This window comes from Stenella coeruleoalba (genome assembly GCF_951394435.1).
Source record: "Stenella coeruleoalba genome assembly, chromosome: 2".
NCBI classification, from domain to species: Eukaryota; Metazoa; Chordata; class Mammalia; order Artiodactyla; family Delphinidae; genus Stenella; species Stenella coeruleoalba.
The window spans coordinates 33,791,610-33,815,254 of record NC_137147.1 but is presented as its reverse complement, the minus strand read 5'-3'; the positions used below and the strand labels follow the sequence as shown (position 1 = coordinate 33,815,254).

General features: G+C 42.3%; 2 protein-coding genes across 3 annotated transcripts in view; one reads left to right on the top strand and one right to left on the bottom strand.

Annotated features, from left to right (window-relative positions):
* The window catches only part of ARG2 (arginase 2), a 27,376-nt gene extending 8,113 nt beyond the window's left edge, over positions 1-19,263 (top strand). The window contains exons 3-8 of one of the 2 annotated variants that reach the window (XM_079914750.1): positions 11,308-11,485; positions 13,924-14,083; positions 14,949-15,043; positions 15,220-15,324; positions 16,297-16,430; positions 18,786-19,263. In XM_079914750.1, the coding sequence (XP_079770876.1) occupies positions 11,308-11,485; positions 13,924-14,083; positions 14,949-15,043; positions 15,220-15,324; positions 16,297-16,430; positions 18,786-18,991 (878 nt within the window). In that variant the 3' untranslated portion in view covers positions 18,992-19,263. Of the gene's footprint in view, positions 1-11,307; positions 11,486-13,923; positions 14,084-14,948; positions 15,044-15,219; positions 15,325-16,293; positions 16,431-18,785 lie in introns of both variants that reach the window. The other variant, XM_079914749.1, reaches the window with a different exon arrangement.
* The window catches only part of VTI1B (vesicle transport through interaction with t-SNAREs 1B), a 23,058-nt gene continuing 18,650 nt past the window's right edge, over positions 19,238-23,645 (bottom strand). The window contains exons 4-6 of the mRNA XM_079914751.1: positions 22,769-22,942; positions 21,130-21,191; positions 19,238-19,548 (exon numbers count right to left, since the gene is read on the bottom strand). Coding sequence (XP_079770877.1) covers positions 19,452-19,548; positions 21,130-21,191; positions 22,769-22,942 — 333 coding nt within the window. The 3' untranslated portion in view covers positions 19,238-19,451. The remainder of the gene's footprint in view (positions 19,549-21,129; positions 21,192-22,768; positions 22,943-23,645) is intronic.

Here is a 23,645-nt window from a genome sequence, read left to right as displayed (position 1 = left end):
CCACCTCATGGTTAAGATGGTTATTTTTATGTGTATTTTACCACAATTTAAAATTAAAAAGGAAACACTTAAAAATAAGTTAGAATAGAATATTCTAAGAACAAGGAAGTTCACTTGAGGTTGTAACTTCTTAGGGACATAATGCTGTAGGCTTGAAAATTTTTTTCAGCTTGTTATTTAGCACATTGTTCTATAAAAGCTGAGAATGGAAAAAAGTAAAGTATGGCCTGAAGTTCATACAGTCAGCAGTAGAAGTAGTTGAGAACCTCATTTCTTACCATATACAATCTAGCCCCTCAATTGGTGCAGTCAGCTGCCTTCTCAGCTCTTACCATGGTTGAAGAAACTGAGTGGCACCATCATAAAGGTACGGTCTCCAACTTCTTCCAAAAATCCTGTTTCTCATGATGGCTATTTCAAATCTGTACCCATAATCATCCTGTTTTTCCAACTCAGGTATGAACTCCCTAACTTCTAGCTCTTCTCCCCATCATCCCCCAATGAGTTGTATCGACAAAGATACCATTACACTGTCCTCAGAGGATGAGGTATCCAGTCCTTCCTGTATTAGGTAGGTACAATTGCACGTGATAAGAGCCCCAGATAAGCGGTTTAAGAAAAATAGTTCACTCTCTAGGAAATAGTCTAGAGAGAAGTCCAGAACTGGTTTGGAGGCTCAGTTCATTGAAGTTCAGTTCCTAGATTCTTATCTTGCTGCACTACCAGCAAGGCCTCTATCTAATGGCCCCAGATGGCTGTGGCCTCATTTCTGGCAGCAGGATGGGAAAATAAACTGACAAGCGGGCTAAGGGAGAACTTGTGCTTTCCCTTAAGGAAAGTTCCCGGGACACTGCTGCAGGATACCTCTGCTTATCCTTTTGGCTTCTGTGGGTCACATGGCCACAGCTAGTTGGAAGGGAAGACGGTGAATTTAGTCTCTTCTAAGGGGTCGTGCCCCAGCTAAAATCCTCTGTGGAGGAAGGGAAGAGCAGATATCGGACTAGTGGCTGTCAGCCACACCATCTCCCTGTGCTCTAGATCCCATCCCTTCCTGGCTCCCGAGGGTTCTTGTTCCAGCACTGAGCCCTTCTCTCCCCTTGTTTCTCAGCGTCTCTCTACTAACCTGTCCCTTCAGTAAGTAAGTGCAAATCTTGCCCACCTCCCATCCCCCTCTGCCGTATGTAGCCTTCTAGCTCTTGTCCAGTTATTTTGTCTCTCTTCAGAAACAAAGTAACTGGCTTCCCCACTGCCTTTTCACAGGTCAACTTGCTATAATCAGGGGTCCTGGGCCATCATTGCAATGAAACTGGTTTTGCTGAGGTCTCTGACCTCCTACTTTTTAATATGGTGGACCCTGCAACATTCACTTTCGACACTATTAACCATCTTATCTTATTGAAACTGCCACTACTCTCTTCTGATTTTAACTCTTCGGGTTCCTTTGCTAGACCCTCTGCTGCCTACCCCTTACATTTTAGTATTCCTCAGGGTTCTGTCCTTGACCCTCTACTTTATGCTGCCTCAGTTGGCCATTTGTCCATTTCCACGGCCTTCCTGTGACCTGTGTGCTGATGCCTCCAGAGCTTTATCTCCAGCACTTATTCCCCCTCCCTCCCAGCTCCAAACCTGTATACCAGCTGGCTTCCATGTATCTTCTTAACTTTTTATTACAGGAGTGTTCAAACATAAGAAAAGTAGAGATGGTAACATAATGAACTTGAGAGCTATCACCTAGCATCAATTATCTATACCTGGCAAGGTTTCTCACCCCACCTCCATACCTTTTGAAGCAAATCACAGACATCATTTTGTTTCATCTGCAGATATTTCATTATATGTCTTCAAAATACGAGAATGCTTTAAAACTTAACTACAATACCATTATCACACCTAAAATAAATTAATATCAAATACCAGTATTGGGAAATATAATTAAAAAAAAATCTCCCATCTGAGAACCTATCCACAAAGGTGGTAGAGAAGGAAAAACAGTTTATTATTGAATAAGCATTAAATTGGGTGATCTGATAAAAGACTGCAAAGACAAATCTTACTCTTTTCTATAGCCAAGCAGGTGCAACGCAATCCATGTTTTCAAGATTAATAACTAGTCCTCCAGTTAGAGGACTTTGATAGTTGACCTTTTGTCACATGTAGCTCATCCTAACTTTATCATGGAAATTGGAGTGATTACCGGTTAGCTGACTGGCTTTATCTGGAGGGGAAACAAACTTCTCCTATCTTAAAGCGGGGAGGTAGTTTTTTGGCAAATTGAAGCAAGGGGCCAACCACTCATACCCATAGAACTGGGAGGTTGGGGACCTAGATGTTTGTATTTCAAAAAGTGGTTCCCAAGTCCTTGAGGAAACATTCCTGGGTTGTGAGGCCTATTTAGTCATTATAAAGATTACGTACATGTGAAAAGGACAGAGAAAGAAATTCTGAAACACAAGGGAGGAGAGAAGTTTTTACCCTTATTTTCAACAGAGATAATTAAGTCTATTTTCAACTTGTATCTGCCCTTACACCAGTTAATGTTCACATTGCCCGACTGATTTACACTTTTTGTGTTTATTTTTTTACAGTTTGAGTTTGGATCCAAATAAGGTCTGTATTGTTATCTCGTAAGTCCTTTATAAGTCCCTCCTGTTTTCTTCCTTCTTCCTTGCAGTTGATCTGTAGCGGAAACTAGGTCATTTGTCTGTAGAATCTCTCAGCTTGTATTTTGCAGATCACATCCCTGTGGCATCCTGTGACATATTCTTTGTCCTCTGTATTTCCTTTCTACTGGTTATTGGATCTAGATCCTTGGTCAGATTCAGGTCCAGTTTTTTTTTTCTGGCAGTTCTGCTTCATAGGTGGTGGTGTACACTTCCATCAGAAGTGATGTCATCAGCCATTGAACACTGCCTAGATCTGAGCCATTAACTTGTTTCGACGTATTATCAACAGGATAGTCTCTAAGGCCCCAATATCAGAGTATCCAAAACTGAACTTACCATCATCTCCACTCCCTTCTCCTGTGGTTTCTCATCTCTGATGGTAGCAGAGCCAGAAAGCTGGAGGGCAAACATTTTCTCTCTCCTCCACACCCCTCTAAGTATTGCTGGAATCTTGTCAGTTCTGTCTGTCTTGTCTTTACAGCCCCTCTGGGAGCTGCTCTTCTGCAGGCCAGGCCATTTTCCAGAGGCCACCAGATCACTAGATTAACAGTGCAGATTCTTTTTTTTTTTTTCAGATTTTTTTTTTTTTTTTTGGCTGTGTTGGGTCTTCATTGCTTCGCACGGGCTTTTCTCTACTTGCGGCGAGCGGGGTCTTCTCTTCGTTGTGGTGCGCAGGCTACTTATTGCAGTGGGTTCTTGTTTCGGAGCATGGGTTCTAGGTGCGTGGGCTTCAGTAGTTGCAGCACGCTGGCTCAGTAGTTGTGGCACGCAGGATAGTGCAGATTTGATTTGTTACCTCCTGACTTGAACCTTAGTAGCTCCCTGCTGCATTTAGGACCTGGGCCCTGCCCCTTCCTCCTTCCTCATCTCTCTGCAGTCCTCCCGGATGGACCCTGGGCATTGTTCTGTAGGGCTGAAGGTATTATGTGCTTCTGCTTGGCAAGGCTTTCCCCTTTCATTCCTGGCTAAAACCTTCAGGATTCAGGTACTGATGCTTCTGAGAAGTCCCCTTGGCTCATCCTGGGTCTGAGTCAGCACCTTTCCGTTCCCATCACACCCTGTGCACAGTTGCATCTTCGCAGTTTGCACCAGCCTATGCTTTCCCTGCCTGTCTTCTGAGGAGGCTGTGAGCTTCCTGAAGGCTGCAACCAGGTGCACAGTCAGCACACAGTTAGCTTTTGTTGAAGGACGAAATGGGGCAAAGCATCCAGGCTTTCTCCTGGAACTTCATTCACATCGTGATCCGTGGGATTTTCCCGGATCACTATTTCCTTACTCTCAAAATGGTTTGTTCCTCAGAAGCCCCCTGGTTTCCCAGATTTTAAAAATGTTTAAATTGAATAACTGTCATATATCAAATTTTAAACTCTTACAAGGTATTGGGCTACCAGTTGATGAATTTAGTCAAGCTAAATGTTGGTAAGTGGCAATGGCTAGTTTTTGCCTACTTTTTTGAAACATACTTATTCCAGGACCTAAGTAGCTAATGATGACTGCTTCAAGCCTCTAGTTGCTTTAGAAAGGAGTAGCGTTACTCCTTTAATATCCAAAATAGCACATTCAGAGGCCTAGAACCTAAGGGGATTACTGTGGTTGGTTTAAATAATTTAATCCTTGAATAAACTTACTTGTCCCTATTAATGACCAAGCTCTCTCTTTTTTTAAAAATAAGTTTATTTATTTATTTATATTTTTGGCTACATTGGGTCTTCGTTGCTGTGCGTGGGCTTTCTCTAGCTGAAGCGAGCGGGGGCTACTCTTCGTTGTGGTGCAGGGGCTCCTCTTGTTGTGGAGCACAGGCTCTAGGCTCGCGGGCTTCAGTAGTTGTGGCATGTGGGCTCAGTAGTTGTGGCTCACGGGCTCTAGAGCGCAGGCTCAGTAGTTGTGGTGCACGGGCTTAGTTGCTCCGTGGCATGTGGGATCTTCCTGGACCAGGGCTCGAACCCGTGTCCCCTGCATTGGCAGGCAGGTTCTTAACCACTGCGCCACCAGGGAAGTCCCCCAAGCTCTCTTAATAATGAGGGTGTATTCCTATAATAGGTGTGGTAATGCTAGTATCTGAAGAGAAGAAAGCATCTTTTTGGCCCCCTCCTCTACCCCAAGAAGCCAGAACCACAGAATAGGAAAAGAAGTAGAAAATACCTTCCTGTGTGACCTGAGAACTGAGTCACAGCAGGGTGTGGCATTGTGGTTAGGGCTTTCAGAGAACTGGTGTTCCAGTGAAATTGGCCATGCCTTTATATTTTTTTACAGGGAAGGTAGAAAATTTGAACTGTGTGTGACAGCTGGGCTCCTTAGGAGCTCTTTCGATGAGAAATCAGTGGGCCTATGTACGTTTGCTACTTCTCACCAAAAACTCTTGTTCTTATCCAAATGACATAGTCATATTGCAAACAAGTTTTGGGAAGTCTTAGATTACACCATCTATTGCAAAGAAAAGGGTAGGGTGGGGAGAAAAACCACAAAGATGCCTCATCTAGTTGAACTAATAATGTAACCCCTAGCATGTGTAGGCTTTTCCTTGTTATCTCATTTCAATCCTTGTTAACGGCTGTGTGAGGTGGGACAAACTTCGAGACTGAACTTCGTTGGTGTTCTTGACTCTTCTGGGAAGTTAGGGGCCAAAGGACAGGATTCTTTCCTTCGTGTCTGTTGTGGCCACTTGACCCACTGTGGCCACCTCATCTCCTGTGCGCTCTGCTTTCAGCCTGGAGTAGCGTGGAATGTGGTCTGTCTGGTTTGTTGAGGTCCCTTGTGAAACTCACCAGGATGCTAGCCCAGGTATGGGGCAGGGAGCTACACATGTGGACTGGTTAACTGGCAGAGCTGTAGTCACTAGCCCTTTAAATCCTTTCTGGAACAAGTTGGAGCATCAAGAATTTAAAGAAGAAAGATCCCATATTCTAAAAAGCAGTACTTTAGCCCCAGGGATTGTTGCTGTCTCTTCCCGCGGTTAGATACTGGAGTAGCTTGAAGTTCTGTCAGCATGTTAACAACAGATTTTTTTCTCAGAGAAGCTTAACAGTCTTGTTTTGCACGAGGGAAAGTGGTTCTGTCGCAGTGACCCGTGAAGCCAGAGGAACCCTCCTCTTACCTCTGCCCCTGCTTGTGCTGGAACCAGGCTGTCAGGGTGCCGTCAGCTAACAGTCTGCCCAAGAAAGCCTGAGTTGGCTCACCATGTTCTTGGAGGTGCTTGGAGGGTTGACATGGGTTGGGTCCAGAGGGGCATACATTACTAAGCCCATCCTCAGCAAGTGGTACACTGTTCTTCTTCGACAAGTTAAGATGTGGCTGGAGAACCAATTAGCAGGAAACATAACTGGTGTTGCAAGTCATCTCAGTTACATGTCTTGAGCCAAACTTTTGGGTTTGTTTTGTATTGGGATTTTTTACTCAAGGATCACATTCACGCAAAGGCATCTATTAACATCACATCTGTATCAGCTGATCTTGAGGTAAACTCCGACAGATGTTAGATGGCCATGTCTGAAGTGACTGGCCTGGATGCCCAGGGTCACCTTCCATCCTTGAGCCCCTAGTGCCACTGTCCTTGGTCTTCCTCATCCATGATCTTCACTGCCTCTGAGAACACCTCCTGTTGAACAGGAGAACAGAGTGGGGAGGAAGCGAGTGTCGAGAGGGTTGGTTGGAGCAGTCTTATGAGGGGCTTTGAAGAAGTGAACTAGAACAAATAGGTATACTTGTGTGATATGATTTCTTTCCCTAAAGCACCAAACTTATTTTGGAGGCTGGGTCTAAGGAAGCAAAGAGCTGATTCTTAGATACCCCAGGACACATGGTTCTTGAGGTTGTACAGCCTCTGGGAGTTAAATGCACTAAACAAAATTCAGACCCCTGCATTTTATTGGTGGTAGCCAAATGAGTTTACCTTATATAACAGTCTCTTCAAAGGTTATTACCCAAACCACATTTTAGGGATAAGAGAAATTCTGCCTACTTCAAATGACCTGAATTAACTGGCATTCCTTTCCTAGTTTACAGTAACACTGCAACTGTTTTCAGTAGGCTGGTCTTCCAGGTACAACTTTGAGGTTCTAAGAGTTAGCAGATGCCATCCTTTAAAATACTGGGAACTCCCTTTCTGTGGGATGAAATCTGCTGTGTACAATATTTGAGTCTATAATTTTAAGACCCACCAGTGTTCTCTCAGCACCAAATGAGAACTCAGTCTTTGTTTTTCTGCATGTTTCACTGACTTGTTATTCCTGACAAATCATAAACATTCATCCTATTCAAGGACAGTTCGAAAAACTGCACACTAATAGACTCTTAGATTTTCTCCAAGTCTAATACTCTGCCAGTGAGCTACCTGTGGCTTGGCAGACACGCCCGTGTGTCAGCCCACCTCAAAACCCACCTCTCTTGACTTGCTGGGAGGCTTGGGAGCAGCTGGAGCTACCTGTAAGTGGAAGTCAGAGCAGCAGAGAGAATGTGCTACCCTTATGCTATCAAAATGCCTGCTCACTCATTCTTTCGTGAGTCTCTAACCAAAGGAGGATTCAGGCTTGCTCTAAACAGTTGGAGCTATTTAACTTTGCTGAATTTCTTCCTCCAAAATATGTGGATAATCATACCAGCAGAGGAAGTAAGGATTAGTAGCTATTGTAAAGCACCTAGCTAGCACTGTGTGGTGTGTGGAGAAAGACAGTTTTGTTCCTTTTCCTTCTTTCCTGTCACTGACTTCTTTCAAGGATTCACTGGTGATGAGGGCCCTGAAATAGAAGTGCTGTCCACAGACACTGCTAACGTCAGATAGGGCTGTTTGGATTTCTTCCGGTTGCATCATTCTGTGGATGCACTTGTGTTCTTGTTCCACTCCAGTGGAACCTGAGAGGTTTATCAAGGCCAAAAGTAACAACCGGGCCTAAAAGATCAGAGTAGTCGTCAGTGTATTTTTATTACCAGCACTGGGGAGAGAAGCAGTGAGGTGGTACCAGTGTATACAGAGCTTGACTTTTTCCCACTGCAATGAAAAATGAGAGCCCTTTCCAGTCGGTTCCAAATGTGTTTGATATGAGAGCTTCCTTGGAAGTTTCAGGTTTATTTCATCCTACAATGCCTTCTAAAAGAGGAAAGAGCAGCAATGAAATATTATGTCTCATCTGATTTAGACTTGCAGATGAGTTGACCTGAAGCACCAAAAGTTTGAGAAAGGGACAGCTCTCTCCAGTATGATAGATATTCCATGTTATAATATTTGCTTTTTTCACTATTATTCCAAGATTCTTTAAAATTAGTGAGACCATTTACCTTTTGAACTAGAAGAACTTGCCATTGTACTCTGCTAAGGTAATTGCTTTATCATTACTCAGTTCATCCTTAACAAAAAATTAACCTCCCATCAGCCTCTCTACTCCTCAAACACTGGCCTACGGGTCATAATTCATGTTCCCTATAACCTCCTTTCACTCCTTTAGCACTCACTCATTGTCCCCAGTCCTTACCAGGAATTTAATGTGGAAATCAAAGAGCAGAGTTGGGAGTCATATAAGGTGGGCCACTCAGGGCCTCTCAAGGTATTGATCCCTTCAGGGGGTCTGGCCCTCAGCTCTGTGGGTCCAGGAACAGAAGTCTTGAAGTGTGCAGAGTTTATCAGGCTTTCAGACCCAGAGACTCGTGCTAACCATGATGTATAAGCCCAAATGCCCGTGCGTAGTTTCAGTGAGCAAGAGACCTTCTGGCATCCACTGTCAGGAAGCCCTCTTGCTGGTATGAGGGCAACTGAGAAACTAAGTGAATAAGCAGAAGGCTGTTTGGTGAGCAAGGAGTTGGAACCCACCATCCAGGCTGTGAATTAAGCTGGTGATTCACTCCACAGAGTTATATGTTTAATGACCAAAATACCTTTATGAAATTCAGTCTCTCTTCCATGGCGAGTGTTGCTGTAAGACTATCAAATTCTCTTAAGTTCCCTTTTTAAGCTTTCTGCAGCTTTATTCTGATAAGTAAATAATACCCCAGTTTGTACTGTTTTCTGTATACTTATCTAAGTCTACATCCTAGATTCCATGACTGGACTTAGTGTTCCCCAAGTTCTACCACTTAACCACCAGGTTGATCACTTTAATTCGCATGTATTTCTTATTGGTCATGGAAGGATTAAATGAGTTAGTCTTCAAAAATTAATATTAACATTATTATTCAATTAGATTATAAACCTTTTCTAATTATACACCTAATATAAAACGCCAGTCAAGCCATGGCATCTTGCACCTAGAGATGCTGAGATAAACATGGATATGGAAGTTAAGACATCAAGTATAGGTACTGCCATTCAAATCTGTCCAGCTCAAGACTGTGTTGCAACAATGGCAAGACCTGATATTGACTTGAAAGTTAAAGCTTCATTTCTCTTAAATCTAAAGTGTCCTTCCATATTTCGAGATTTAGTAAAATACATTGTGATGTTACTCGTGGCTTTTTTCTTTTTAAAAGATTTTAAGAAGATTTTTATAGATGTTTTATTTATTTTTTCTCTTGGTTCTCAATGTCTTTGGCCTGTTTTCATATTCGTCTACCTTCAGCACCTTTCCTTCTTATTTAGTCGTCCAGATCTTGGTGGTGATCCCTCGGTTGGGATTATGTTCCAGGCCATTGCTTCTCAAATCTCTACATTCTCTCAGAAGTTTGGCTTTGGATTGAGTTTGGGTTCAAGAGGTAAAGCTCAAACTGTACAATTTATATTCAAGATTGGTCTGTGCTAGTCTCAATACAAGTCTCTGCAAACATTCAGATGTCTATACTGTGACCACTTGCCCCTCCCCTCAACATACCTGGATTGTAGTTTGAGAAACAGGCCCGTAAGAATACAATCTATGCTAACGTTCTGTTTGCGCAAATCCTTTGGTAGTGCTGGATTACTTAGTCCTCACCCTAAATCCAACCAATTTATTGATATAAGTGGTTAAGATTGAAAGACTGGTACTTACACTAAAGATTAACATGTAGTGACTAATGTCATAATTTGCTGGAATATGTGAACCCCGGGTGGGAAAATATTACAGCTTACTGTCAGAATATACCACTAGTTCATTCTGTTTGTTTGTTTCAAAGAGAAGTCTGTGCCTTTACTGGCCGAACAGGCTACTCAAGGTGGATGAAGCAGGAGGAGTGGGTGGCTCTGTGCTTCATAGGCTTGTAGGTGATAGAGAACTCGCCCAGGTAGTGGCCAATAATCTTGGGCTTGGTTTCCACCTGGGTGAAGGTCTTGCACGCCCACCATCTGGGCAGGATGATCTTCAGCACCTACAGCTTCTCTGTGGGCCGTGCCCCCAGGCTGGCCCCGCCCAGGTGCTTCTGCCACAGCCGCAGGGCACTGTGCAGCTGTGTCACTGTGTCAACAGGTCCAGTGCCTGGTCTAGGTGCTCACCAAAGTGGATGAACTTGCAGAAGGTCCACTGCTGCTTCTGCTCCACTTCTGCCACCTTGTTGGCTCCTTGGAGAGGACTCTTTTTTTTTTTTTTTAATTTTATTTATTTAGGCTGCACCAGGTCTTAGTTGCAGCACGCGGGATTATCGCTGTGGCACATGGACTCCTTATTTGCGGCATGCATGCAGAATCTAGTTCCCCCACCAGGGATCGAACCCGGGCCCTCTGCATTGGGAGTGCGGAGTCTTACCCACTGGACCACCAGGGAAGTACCTTGGAGAGGACTCTTTAGTTCTTAAAAGTGTCAGAATCAAGAGAGAATCGTTGAGATACAAACTGCAGAGTCAAGAATACACACTTTGTGGCAGACAGCCTGAATTTGGATCCTGATTCTGGCACCTAGCAACTGTGTGACCCTGGGACCTTGCTTCAGTTCCCTCAGCTACAGAATGGCATACTGTAGCTGCCTAATAGGATTGTTGTGAGTCTTAAGAATTTCTGTTGAGCAGTTGGAACAGTGTTTGGGATCTTGTAAGTAATAACTGTTAAAGCATCCTAAAATTAAGAAATATTTAGGTCCTCAGATTGGCCTTTTATTTTTATTTTTTTGTTTTTGGTTTTGTTTTGCGGTACGCGGGCCTCTCACTGTTGTGGCCTCTCCCGTCGCGGAGCACAGGCTCCGGACGCGCAGGCTCAGCGGCCATGGCTCACGGGCCCAGCCGCTCCGCGGCATGTGGGATCCTCCTGGACCGGGGCACGAACCTGTGTCCCCTGCATCGGCAGGCGGACCCTCAACCACTGCGCCACCAGGGAAGCCCTGGCCTTTTATTTAAAAAAAAAAGTTTGTAATGTGAAAATTCCTAAGTATGTTTCTTTGTCCTAAATTAACAATACTTAATTTTCTTAAAATCCTGCCAGTTCCTCTCGGTATTTTATTTTCACTCTGTAACTCAGGGATATCTGAGGTCTTACAAATCGCTACCAGTTTTGTGATTGTTAGGTTAAGTTAGTGAACATTTCTGGGCTTTACTTTCTAAAACCCAGCTTCTTTATCTGCAAAATGGTGTTCCTAACAGGATCTACCCCACAGGATTGCTGGGAGGACTGGGAGGATCCTGCCACTGTCATGTGACGTTTTGAGTTACCATGGCAATAAGTATGATGTGTACTTTGTCACAGTTATTATTTGTGGCCCAGGCCAGTAAGAGCTGTAATAACATATATTATAATTAATCTTGTCATCCCTGTTTCTAGGCTGCCACCTTAAAGACTTCGGAGACTTGAGTTTTACCCCAGTTCCCAAAGATGATCTCTATAATAACTTGATAGTGAATCCTCGCTCAGTGGGCCTTGCCAACCAGGAACTAGCAGAGGTGGTTAGTAGAGCAGTGTCAGGTGGCTACAGCTGTGTCACCGTGGGAGGAGACCACAGGTAAGCTGGGAGCCAGGGGTGGTGGAGGGGCTGGATTGCATCAGCCCATCAATTAGCTTCTTTGTCTCACTTTCCTCATTTAGAGTAAAATACCCTTTCGAATTTTTAGGGTATAACGTGCATAGTATTTTCATGTCTAAGATCATGAACCACTGGAGAAAATATCACGTAGTATAAGTTCAGAGTTAAACTAAGCAAAGTTTTTAGACAGTATGTTTCATGCTTATTTCTTGGAAAGCTTTCTTAAAACTGTCTCATGACTTTCATTTTGGTTATTTAGGAGAATTGGAGGGATCTATTGATAGGCTGAATTGGGGCTTTTTTTTTTTTAAAGCATTTCTGCTAATAGGTTTGTTAGAAATGCCCCACTTGGCATGTGAATACATTCTCTACCCTGCACAGTATTGTATTAGCCTCCCTAGGTGGCTAATACATTAGATCCTTCCTCTCAGTGAAATCAGCATGCACTTTATCTATCGAGCACTGTTCTGATGAGTTCTCAAGCAGTGCTAAGGATTATGGGAAACTTGTGATCTATTAGGATTAAATGAAATAAATACACATGGAATGAAAAAAATATTGAATCCTACATCTCAGAAGGAAGAGATCAGTCTAGGCTAGAGGAGTCAGATTTCACAGCTAAGTGTGATTTGAGCTAAGTTATGAAGATTTTTTTGGTAGAAAGAAAAATGGCATTGAAACACTAGGAATATCAAGCACTTCATACATATTCTCAGTTAATCCTCAAAATAATGCAATGAGGCAGATACAATTTTATCTAATTCACTGCTGGGTACACTGAGGGACAGAGGTTAGATAACTTACCCAAGGTCTTAGGGCCAGGAAGTAGCAGAGCTGGGATTCAAGTCCATTGTGACCTCTATGGGCAATTAAATTTTCTTTTGAGATCTAATCTAGCAACTTCCCCTGAGGTACTCAGAGAGCTTCTCAGATCACTTAATGGAACTGCAAATGCAGGTAGATTCCTCATCAAGAATAAAATTTTAAGTAGAATAAGAAAGTCAGTCACAGGTTCTCTACTGAAACTGATTAAATAACCCAAGGGTGGATCTCTTGTCTCTTAGCTCAGTGCTCAAAGTTCATTCATTGGCTCTCTTCTGGTCAGCATACTATTTGGGGACTGCTTATTACTGTAATTATCATAATCCTTGCTTTTCCTTTTGTTTCTGTCTAGATTGCAGCTCTATCACTGCTCCCTGTTTCCTGTTCAGTGCTAAAACCTAGGCTGTCTGGAAGATTCTAGAAAGGAAGGGATGTGTGAATAACCTGAACAGCTGTTGAATATTTTAAAGGAAGAGGCATTTTTAGGTCACTCAGCTCCCTTTAATAGTACAACATTCACTACTGCTTTAATCGTCAAACCAACTCTGACTTAAACAGGCTAAGATTATTATCCCTATCTTCTAGAAAGGGAAACTGCAGTCTAGATAGATAGTCTTGCCCTATTTCACACATTGCTTCCTAGAAAGACCCCCAATATTCGGACTTAATCCAGTGCTTTTAGCGCCAGACCATGCTATCTCTCGAAAAGGTCCTATGTGGGACATGGAGCTTAAAATGCTACCTCAGGCTGTACTGATCAAGAAAGATGACTGTAGTTAGTTCCTAAGATGCTTAAGCTGCATTTCTCATCTATGTCAAATTCTTTGCTTCCTAGGAAGCTTGGGCAGCTTTCCAAGCACAATTTCAAAAGCTATATTCCTACAGGTCAGACAAGGACAGTTGGCTAATGCAAGCGGAGATCAAGGACAAAGCAAAAACCGGAAACACTTAATGATATTTGCATGCCATGCTAATGTATATAAGATAACATGGAAATAAACTTCTACTTTATTCAGTCATCTAATGAGGTCTTTAATTGGGTTGCCCTGTTAACTTTGATGTCTTTAAAAACTTTGACTTCTTGTTTTAGGAAATATCACATAATCTTTCTAAACAGCTGTAATACTAATTTTTATCCTTAACAAGTTAATATAACTGATTCTTTAAAAGTAATTAGATCTCCCTGGTCTCTCAAAAGGTATTAAGTAGTATTAGTGAGTTGTTACATACAGCCCATAGCATTTAACAGGATTTCATCTGTTGAACAAATATTTTGGGTCCTTTTCTGGGCCAAGGCTAATGGATCCAATTAAAGGGATTTGGGGGCAGCAATGACACCTGTCACACTACAAGGATAACCAGTTGTCAGCTTTGAATCTTTAGAGCCTTCCATTTCTCCCTGTCTCTCTCTCTCTCTCTCTCAAGTCTCATCTTTGGGAACACAGTCCCAGGGACTCTACCTCATCCAAATCCAGCCTCAATCTAGGGCCTTGACTTTGCCCTGAGGACAAAGTGTGAGCTGTGCTGGCTGAAGATATTTGTTAGTGATGCTTGCCAAGCGGAAGGCCTTTAATATTACTGTTTGTTCTTTGCAGCCTGGCAATCGGTACCATTAGTGGGCACGCCCGGCACTGCCCAGACCTTTGTGTGATCTGGGTTGATGCCCATGCTGACATCAATACACCCCTCACCACTTCATCTGGAAATCTCCACGGACAGCCAGTTTCATTTCTCCTCAAAGAACTACAGGACAAGGTTAGTGGGCTGAAATGAAGAGAACGTTGAACAGCTTGCAAGGGTTATCCTGGGGCTTTGAGAGTCTAGTTCAGTAACATTTCTGTGAAGGATGGGTTTATGGTGGCTGTAGTAATGCTTACCACTCCTTCATTTGTTCATCAAACATTATTTTGGACCAGACAGTCTAGATGCTGGAGGCATAAAGATGACTAGGACATGGTCCCTGCTCTTAGGGGGGACCATAATCTCATAATAAAGGAATGTGGTGAGTGGGTAGTAACTCTAGTGGTCTGATACACTTACAGCCGGAAGACTTCTTGGTAAGAACCTCCTAGGCCTCATTCTCAGACCCACTGGTCTAGAAGACAAGTAAAACCATGATTACGTCTAGGTAATCTTTTCCCAGGCTGTTCAGAAGACATGGGAGACCATGCTATGCATAGACTAGAATCTGTGTATCCCTCCCCTCAGTGAGGGACCAAGTTAAACCAGGACAGTACAAAGGTTATTCACTAGGCAGAATTCACGTTTTGGTTGTTGGGGACTTGAAACATAACCCAGTTGCCATCTCAAGAACCAATCTGTAAACAATTCAGTAGTGTGCAGAGAGATGGAAAGGCCTAATCAGCGGTATTCCTGCTATTTAGGTAAGTTAATGAGAAACCAAGGCCACCTTAGGAGTAGGTATTTTATTCTTCAGCTGTGTTCTTCAGCTGCCCTTCTGAATCACTTCCACTTCTATCAGTTCCTTCCCACATCAAGTGTGTCTGCTGCTTTACCCATATACTGTGGGTAAGAGGAGAAAGCACACTGGGAAGCACACGGGGACTATCTTGATGAGATCAAGAATCCTTGATGAATCCTGTTCATTCCTCCTTCATAGGTCCCACAACTCCCAGGATTTTCCTGGATCAAACCTTGTATCTCTTCTCCAAGTATTGTATACATTGGACTAAGAGATGTGGATCCTCCTGAACAGTAAGTTGATACATTAGAGTTGAGCTTTGGGCCTGTCCTGGCCACTAATGTTCCACTTGATGGGTTGTTTCTTGCCTTAACCTGTTGTAGGTCACTATGAAGACAACCCCCCACCCCCCCACATTTGATTAAAAATGCTCTTTAAACTAAGGCTTCCTTCCTTTATATGTCACCAGTTTTATTTTAAAGAATTATGATATCCAGTACTTTTCCATGAGAGACATAGATCGACTTGGTATCCAGAAGGTCATGGAACAGACATTCGATCTGCTGATTGGCAAGTAAGTAACTACAATGGATATCTACTTCTAGGTCCCAAAGGGAACAGGACAGATTCTCAGTGGGCAGTACACTTTAGCCTGTCTCTTGAGGATAATGACCTTTCTTTTAAAATAAAAGTAAAACATGTACATATAAAAAAATTCAGAAAGGGAAAATATGAAATATAGGTCATATTTTTCTTCTGGGGTTGGGAGGGAAAACAGCTCTTATGAATTTCTCTTTCCATTTTTAATGCTTACCTTTTGAGAGGAGAAGCATTCAACTGTCCTCTTCTTCCCAGCCTCACAACTGCTTCATCTGAAAGTTTTATATTAAGCAAATCTTGGTAGTGTAGAAAGATGGGAGATGAATACTAATCAAATGCTAGTTAAGAACATTTTCCCAGTGCCGAGTCTTCATTTCTGGGTGATTAACTGTCACCTTGGTAGTATGCCATTTCTTAAGCTGTTAAGAAGTGCAAATAATTTACTGTATAGGTGTTTGCTGTATGTTAGCTTCAGCCACTGGACACCTGGGCTAAACAAGTTAGAAGTAGGAGATGGTAAGATTGCAAACATAAACTCAGAGTTAAGTTCAGAGCTGCTGTTATTCTCTCAGAGTATAACAGCAACTGCAACTGTAACCTAGATCAATCCAACTTAAACTACAATCTGTCAGAACCCATGTCCTATGGAAGTGAGGAATTCCCTCTGTTGATAGTTCTTAATGTAAGAGCTCTGATGCCCAGGGTAAATCAGAAATACAAATTGGAGTTAGTCTGTCTGAGGCACACAGAGCAAAGGGCAAAATTATGAAGTGGTGCATAGGCATCTAACATACTCAACAGCTTCCAGAATAGGAAATCTGGAAATGTGCTCTATTAACAAAGTACTAGGATTAACAGCAACAAAATCAAGGAGTTGCAACTGTAGGAAGGACGAATGTCCAAGTACAGCCCAAATGACTATTCTTATTCTACTCCTTTCAAGAAGACAAAGGCCAATCCATCTGAGTTTCGATATTGATGCATTTGACCCTACGCTGGCTCCAGCCACAGGAACCCCTGTTGTAGGGGGACTGACCTATCGAGAAGGCATGTATATTACTGAGGAAGTACACAATACAGGTAAGCAGTGATCAACCTGCTAACTACATAATATGCTTAAGCCTCTTGCCTGCCAGGGGATCTTTTCTACTATTACGTCACTGCCGACACTCTTTTTGCTTAAACGTCTATAGCTATAAGTCATGTGGTCAGGCTAATAAGGGACAGTCATTTAGAGGCATGTTTGGACCTGGCTTTATAACAAAATATGCCAAGGTAACACTGAATAAAAAATTGTCTGTCTACTTAAACGTGTAATAAATACAAGAATAAACTGCCAAACTGATGCAGTTCTTTGCATCTGAATTGTATAAAGGCAGATTAAGATTGAAAGCCGAGGCCAAATAGCTATAATTTTAAGCCTGACACTAAGAGGTTGGTTCACTGGGAGTTAAGAATGTCAAGTCAAAGCTTCTCTTGAAGATGTTTCAAAGCTGGACAATACCTTGGGTCCTTTCATGTAAGTCTTATACTAGGGCTTGTTTGATAGGACCTGTAATAGGGGGATACTGGAAGATGAATGGCTGACAGGAAGATGAGTAAACTGAATGCAAGATCATCGAGAGTAGCTACAAGAGGCTACTATCCCACAACTCATACTCATTTGCAAACAGTTTCCATTTCTGTCAGAAAGCTTTTGGTTTTAAGGCTACTTTAAATGACCTCTCATTGCAAAATTTAAGCAACTACCACATGGTACTTCAATACTACCTTGTGAAATTAGGGTCAAGATAGCATAGAGACCTCACACTGAAAGGTTCAGGACCATAGAAAACCCTTGACTAGTTGGGATAGATACGGAAATTGAGAAATGGTCTCCCTGGCTCTGGAGCCTACCAGAGCCTTAGGCACTAAAGAAAGGGGACGAATGCTTGTCTATCAGATCTGACAGGGGCAAGATAGCCTTATTCTCAGACCCACAACTGTAGATGTTGTCAATTGTCCTTGGCCAGTGAACCTGGAAGTTCAATTCTCCATTCTGGTTCCCAGTAACACAACTTAGAGCACAGGCTGGTAACCTCTAGCACTTAGATGGGGCAGTGGTCATGCCGTGTCCCTCCCTCCCCTGCTGCAATGTTATTCTAAAAGGCTGTCTGTCCTGACACTGTCAACTAGATAGATAAAGCAGTTTGCTTAAATTAATTTACAAGGTGGCAACAGTCTAGAAACATGGGTAATATATATTTTTAATAGCTTGTGCCCTCTTGATTTACTTCTGGGCTATGAAAAGGTCCACGTTTAGTCAGTGGAAATCAGACACACAAGCCATCAGACACAGATGAACGTGCAGGCAGGGATTGGTGGAAACGCTATAGTAACATACCTGCTCATTGTAGTTTTGCACAGCGCACTGAACTCTGCATTGCTAATAAGGGACGGCACACTGAGCGGACGTAACAGCACTGAACATAACATGTATCGGTACTATAATGTAATATTGGTAAACCAATAGGTATATTCACCCCTGCTTCCAGGCTTTATGGCCGCCCTAAATATTCGGATACTTATATTCTCCAGTGCTAGTTTCTTCAGATGACTCTTGCAGGAGGTAGATTAACTTCATCCAGAATAACCAACTATATATACCTAGAAGTATATATATATGTATGTACGTACGTACGTATGTACTGGGGTGGTGGTAGAGGGCAGGTCTGGATAGATTCTTTTCTGGTCTAATCTTCCCATCTCAAACCCTTTGGCACAAGTTCCCAAACTGTCACAGAAGGTAACTGGAGTTCAAATTAAAGTATGACCAAGTCTTCCCTTGACCAAGTGCAAGATGCTGGGTTAGTCTGATGGGAGACCTAAAAACTGTGTCCGAAGTGGAACCTGCCCTCAGAGCTCAGGGGTGAGAGTGAGATATGCAGTAATAACTATACTTTAGGGCACATGGTGCCTTAAGAGATACAGATGCAGCAAAAGAGTTCAAAAGTGGGAACCGTGCTCTGGCTAGTGAGATGTGAGAGATCTGCTCTCCATGCAACTACAGGCAGGCATCTAGGAGGGCCCAGAAACACTGGAAATGACACATTTTCCCGACTAGGTTGGAAACTCTTGCTACCACCCCCCTACCCCCCACCCCGACCCAGCTCCTACGCGAACCGGAAAGCCTGTCAGCTATGCCTGTTACGTTCACTGAACAGGGATAATTGATTTTATTACCTTAAAGGTTTCTTTCAATCCTACTCTGGTATATGAGTGTTTTTAACTTAAATTCATGCCCAAGAGAATGAGGAATAAGGGGCTTCCTGACGGTGGATAATTTTATAGTAGAAAATAACTTGTTTTTTACCTTAGCTTGTTCTACCCAGGTGGGACGACTCTCACTGAAAGTAGCAGCTAGCAAGTTTTTTTGGTCATACTTTGTTCTTTCAGGGTTGCTCTCAGCACTGGATCTTGTGGAAGTCAATCCTCGGTTGGCTGCGTCGGAGGAAGAGGCCAAGGCTACAGCCAGCCTGGCAGTGGATGTGATTGCTTCAAGTTTTGGGCAGACAAGGGAGGGAGGGCACATTGTCTATGACCAACTTCCTACTCCTAGTTCACCAGATGAATCGGAAAGTGAAGAACGTGTAAGAATTTAGGAAATACTGTGTGCGACACGTGTCTGTCGCAATGGGCATTCCAGAGTTGGGAGGCATTTGTGGTGACAGATACTAAATGATCGTCTGGGTCAGTACTGCCTTAATGAGAACATTTGTGCATTCTCACAATTGTAAAGTTTCCTTCCCCTTCATTTTGGTGACCGATAATACTGCTGTAAATGTATTTGGTTTTTTGAAGCTCACAGGGTATTAATATGTTAGAGCACTATGTAAACTTAAAGAACTCATAAACAGCATTTACTACCTTGGTATATCATACTGGTCTTATTGCTGTTCCTTCACATTTAAGTGGTTTTCCATCTTCCTCCCTCCTCCCACAGTCTGGCTACACAGTGCCTTCTTGAACCGTTAGCTCACAGCAACAGTAAGATTTTTCCACGTCTCTAACACCATTCACAGAGTCACAGTCCTGGTCCACAAACCGTTCCCTGTAGGAGGTTCAGTGCTTGCGAAAGAATCTGTAATAAACCAGGCCTCCCAGGATGGCTAGCTCCAGTAAGATGACAATGGAAAGTAGCAGCTTGTTGGTTGTCACTCTACAAGGAGAAGCAAAGTGGGATGTAGTCAGAAGTCTGGATAACCTATTTCTTTCCATTCTTAATACTTAGGGGTTTGACCTGGGGCCAAGGCCAGATACTGTGAGGCAGACTGAATTTTTGATCATGTAGCCACTTAGTATTACCAGCTAAAGAAACTTATAAATAATTACTATCTACCTCACAGAAATATTGAAAATTGGGGCAATAGATACCAAAGCATATAAATGTTTTTTCTACAATGTCTTCAAATGGTAGTTAGTACTTCACTTTAAAAATAGTTTTTCTATGAGCAGCTAGTTCGAAAAATATTAAATATACATATGAAGAAGTACACCATTTCTGAAATCAGGTTGAATCATATTTCAAAACAGCAGAAATACAAACCCACTACCTAACCATCTAGAGCTGCACTGATTGATTACATAATACAGCTGTGAGCACACATTAGGAGAAGGGTTGGCGACAGACACTCCAGTGCTGAAGTCCAGCTTGGGTGGGGAGAGGGGTTCCTGCTTTAGGATAAGTAACTAACTAGAAGCTGAGTAGTGCCTTTCAATCTCTTATGAACTTCTTGCCCTTTTTACTTTCTTCCTCTATGGGTACCTTTATAAAGGCAATAAATTTTTTGAAGCTCCTATACTCTTTTCTTAACACAAAAAAAATCTCATCACTCTAAACTGAACGTATTCCCCTATTCCACAAGGAATTTGCCACCGTTTAGGAAAATCCCACGCTCCTGCTTGTTTCATGACTCGACTGTAGTTTGTTTCATGCATACCTACACCCACTTACCCCAAATTCAGCCTCAGTGGCAATACTTCCTTTCTGCCCCTGGTTTTGTTGCTGTCAGCACTTACCTCACGTTTTTTGTTTTTTTTTTAAGTCAACTTCTACTAACAAGACAGAACTCCCAAATAAGGGGTTGACTCCCATGAAGGGCAAGCAGAGCCAAAAGCAAGTACGAAGCAGTAGCAGTGAAAAGTTTTCTAATTAAGTTTTTACAGATTTATTTCCAGGAATATGAAGCTCTATTCCCATGTGCTGTCTTCTCTAAGGAAAGTAAGCTGGGATTACAAGTCCTTCCAGGGACTTCCCTGGTGGTGCAGTGGTTAAGAATCTGTCTTCAATGCAGGGGATGCAGGTTCGATCTCTGGTCGGGGAACTAAGATCCCACATGCTGCGGGGCAACTAAGCCTGCGCGCTGAAACTACTGAGCCTGTGCACCACAACTAGAGAGAAGCCCACGCACCGCAACTACTGAGCACGTGCACGGTAACGAAAAAAACATCCCGCATGCCGCAACAAAGAGCCTGCGTGCTGCAACTAAGACCCAAAGCAGCCAAATAAATAAATAAAATAAAAGTCCTTCCAATGGACAAAGTTTCCACTGCTCTAAATCAGAGCAGTATATATACTTTTAACAAAGGACTTTGTCCTGGGATATTTAACTATACGATATTTTTTATTTCTTCTGCTTTATTAGCACCTTTGCCAGTCACTGTTTGAAGCTTTGACATTCTTGGTTGAAAGATATTAGAATTAAGAGAAATTAATCTTGTGACTATTTTTAAAACTTACTTTCTGGACATTGAACGGAGAATCTTCCGACTTTTGCTCAAGTTTTCACCTGTGTTTACCAGCTGAGAAGAGAAAATAGCAATTATTTCCCCCTTCTTTCGAAAGTACACACTATAGAATTGAACATTCCTAAATTGACAGTGGGCATTAAGGGGTATATGTTGAAAAACTTCCAGAAATCAAATCAATTTAAATGATGGCCTCTGCATATAAGCAGAAGAAACTGGAAAGGATAATATACTTTAGTACTCATCAAGTAGGCCTAGGAATTATTATATCCCAAGGTTGCTGTGGGGAGACTTCTGGGACTGGGCTAATCTTTCACCTTGACTACTCAAAACAAAGTCTTCAAGTGTACCTGCCAGTAACTGACGTAACTGAGCAACTTAAGATTTGAATTTCATCAGCCAAACTCCAGAAGAGCCTCTTGAGTTAATGTTTGTTTTTGCAGGCTGGTGGACTACCATTTTTGGGATCTGGTTCTTTCTTTTTTCTTTATCCCTTTAAGAGACACACTGAATTGTGAAAGGAATTAAATATTTTTTAAAGCCTTTTTTATTCCCTTTTGGTTGCCTGTTACTAATCTATATAGCTGGAGGATATTTCAACAGATGCCACCTGCCATCTGTTCCTGTTCCCCAGCGACCTTGTTAAGTTGATCTCTCAGCTCATTTCTCAGCTTTTAAGTTCAACTAATCCACCTGGTTAAGTTCAGAAGTGAAAAAAACACACAATCTGTAAAACAAATTGCCTTCTCTACAGCTTAACTTGAATTCGGTACTTTATTGTGGATTTTCACTAAGGAGGGAAGGGGGCATCATTTTGACTTAATTTTAAGAATGGAGAATTACAGCTACTAAGCTGGAAAAATAACTCAGTGTGGGGATTTCAGATGATTTTCTCATATATCTTAAGTCTTGCCCACAGTATCTGTTTTTCAGTTTGGATCTGCCTCATGCTCTTAAGAATACAGCATTCCATTGGCAAGTTGTACTATTTTTAAAATTCCTTTGCAGATGGTACAGAAAGGAAGGAATGAATTGTTTTCCAGAGCCTCTTAGAGTGTAGTAGATTAGACACCACAGTATAGTCATCATTTGGCCTGAGTATTTGTTTTCTTCTCACAATGATCTCCCTTACCTTAGGTAACAGTAAAGAGTTAGAGCCCAGAATTGAACCTCTGTAAATTGTCAGTAGTACTATTTTATGACATGTGGAAAATAGCCTTGGCTCTAAATGACATGAAAGCATCATCTACTTAAAGAGATCTTAGCTTTCCTAAGAATAGCAGATGTTCTACTAGACATATGAGAAACGAAAATCTGATTCATAATACAGGACCTAGTAAAAGGATGGAGTGGCTACAATCTTATTTGACAATCTTCAATAAATGCAGAAATTGGATTTCTGCAGTCCACCCCCTACCCCCCCCCATGACTTCTAAATCTTAGAAGTAAAATTACTTCCAAGGGATATCTTTCAGCCAAGCAAACTACAGACAGAGAAAAGAGTAAGAACCTAAAAGGTCATACCCTGAATTTGGAACTGTGGTAGCTTCTGGCACTAGCAAGGCATCGGGGTGTAACGGGCCCACCTACTTTCCCCACTCTTGCCCCTCTCCCCATCCACTCAGACTTACTCTACTCTTGGTACGTTCCAACTGTTCACGTTGCTCCCCCAGTTCTTCTATGATTTCTGAGCCAATCTGGTCAGTCTCTGCAGCAATCCGATGAGAACGCTCAATACTCTCGGTGGCCCGGTTCAGGCTGTCAGTGCCTTGCAGAAGCAATGCCCTTTGAGGCTGTAGCCGATTCTGACAACAGTATGGAAGGGAAATGTTATACTTCTTCCATTATAAATGAAGTTATAAGAAGGAATATCGTGTGCAATAATTTTCATTACTTTTAAGGCAAACAAAGATGCTAACAAATCAAACTAAAAGAGAACCTGGGATTCAATCTAGGATCATAATACCTCCCAATTCACTGCTTCTTACACTTAAGTGAGGCAAGAAAAGGATTAAACACATCAGAGCATTTTCCCTGTGCTCCTGATGAATTTGAACTGGTTCATGTGCTTTCTGGACTAGCAACTTCTGAGAGGCAATGGCCCTGATGTGGGGTACAGCAGCTTCCCCAAAATGCATACAGCCTGTAATTTTGAGAGAGCAAACCAACTAAACTCTACCGCCCTAGAAATAGTTTAGTTCACTGAAAATGCCCACTGATTGGTGTTGAGGATTGAGGGACCATGAATAAGCTATTTGTTTTCAGCACATATAGAACTCATTTAAAAGTGTGAGACACTACCACATTCTGGGAAAAAAGTGGCTACACTCTTGGTAAGCCTCCAAAAGAATTTCACCTTAGGCCAAACACAGAAAACAAAAACTGAAGTTGTTGCACTGGTGATTTGCTCTCAGGGAAGGTAATATCTGGAGCCAAAAAAGCTGCCCTAATTTCCCAAGCACCCTATTTCTAAATCTCCACCAAAGTTTTATTCCACCTATAATCCTA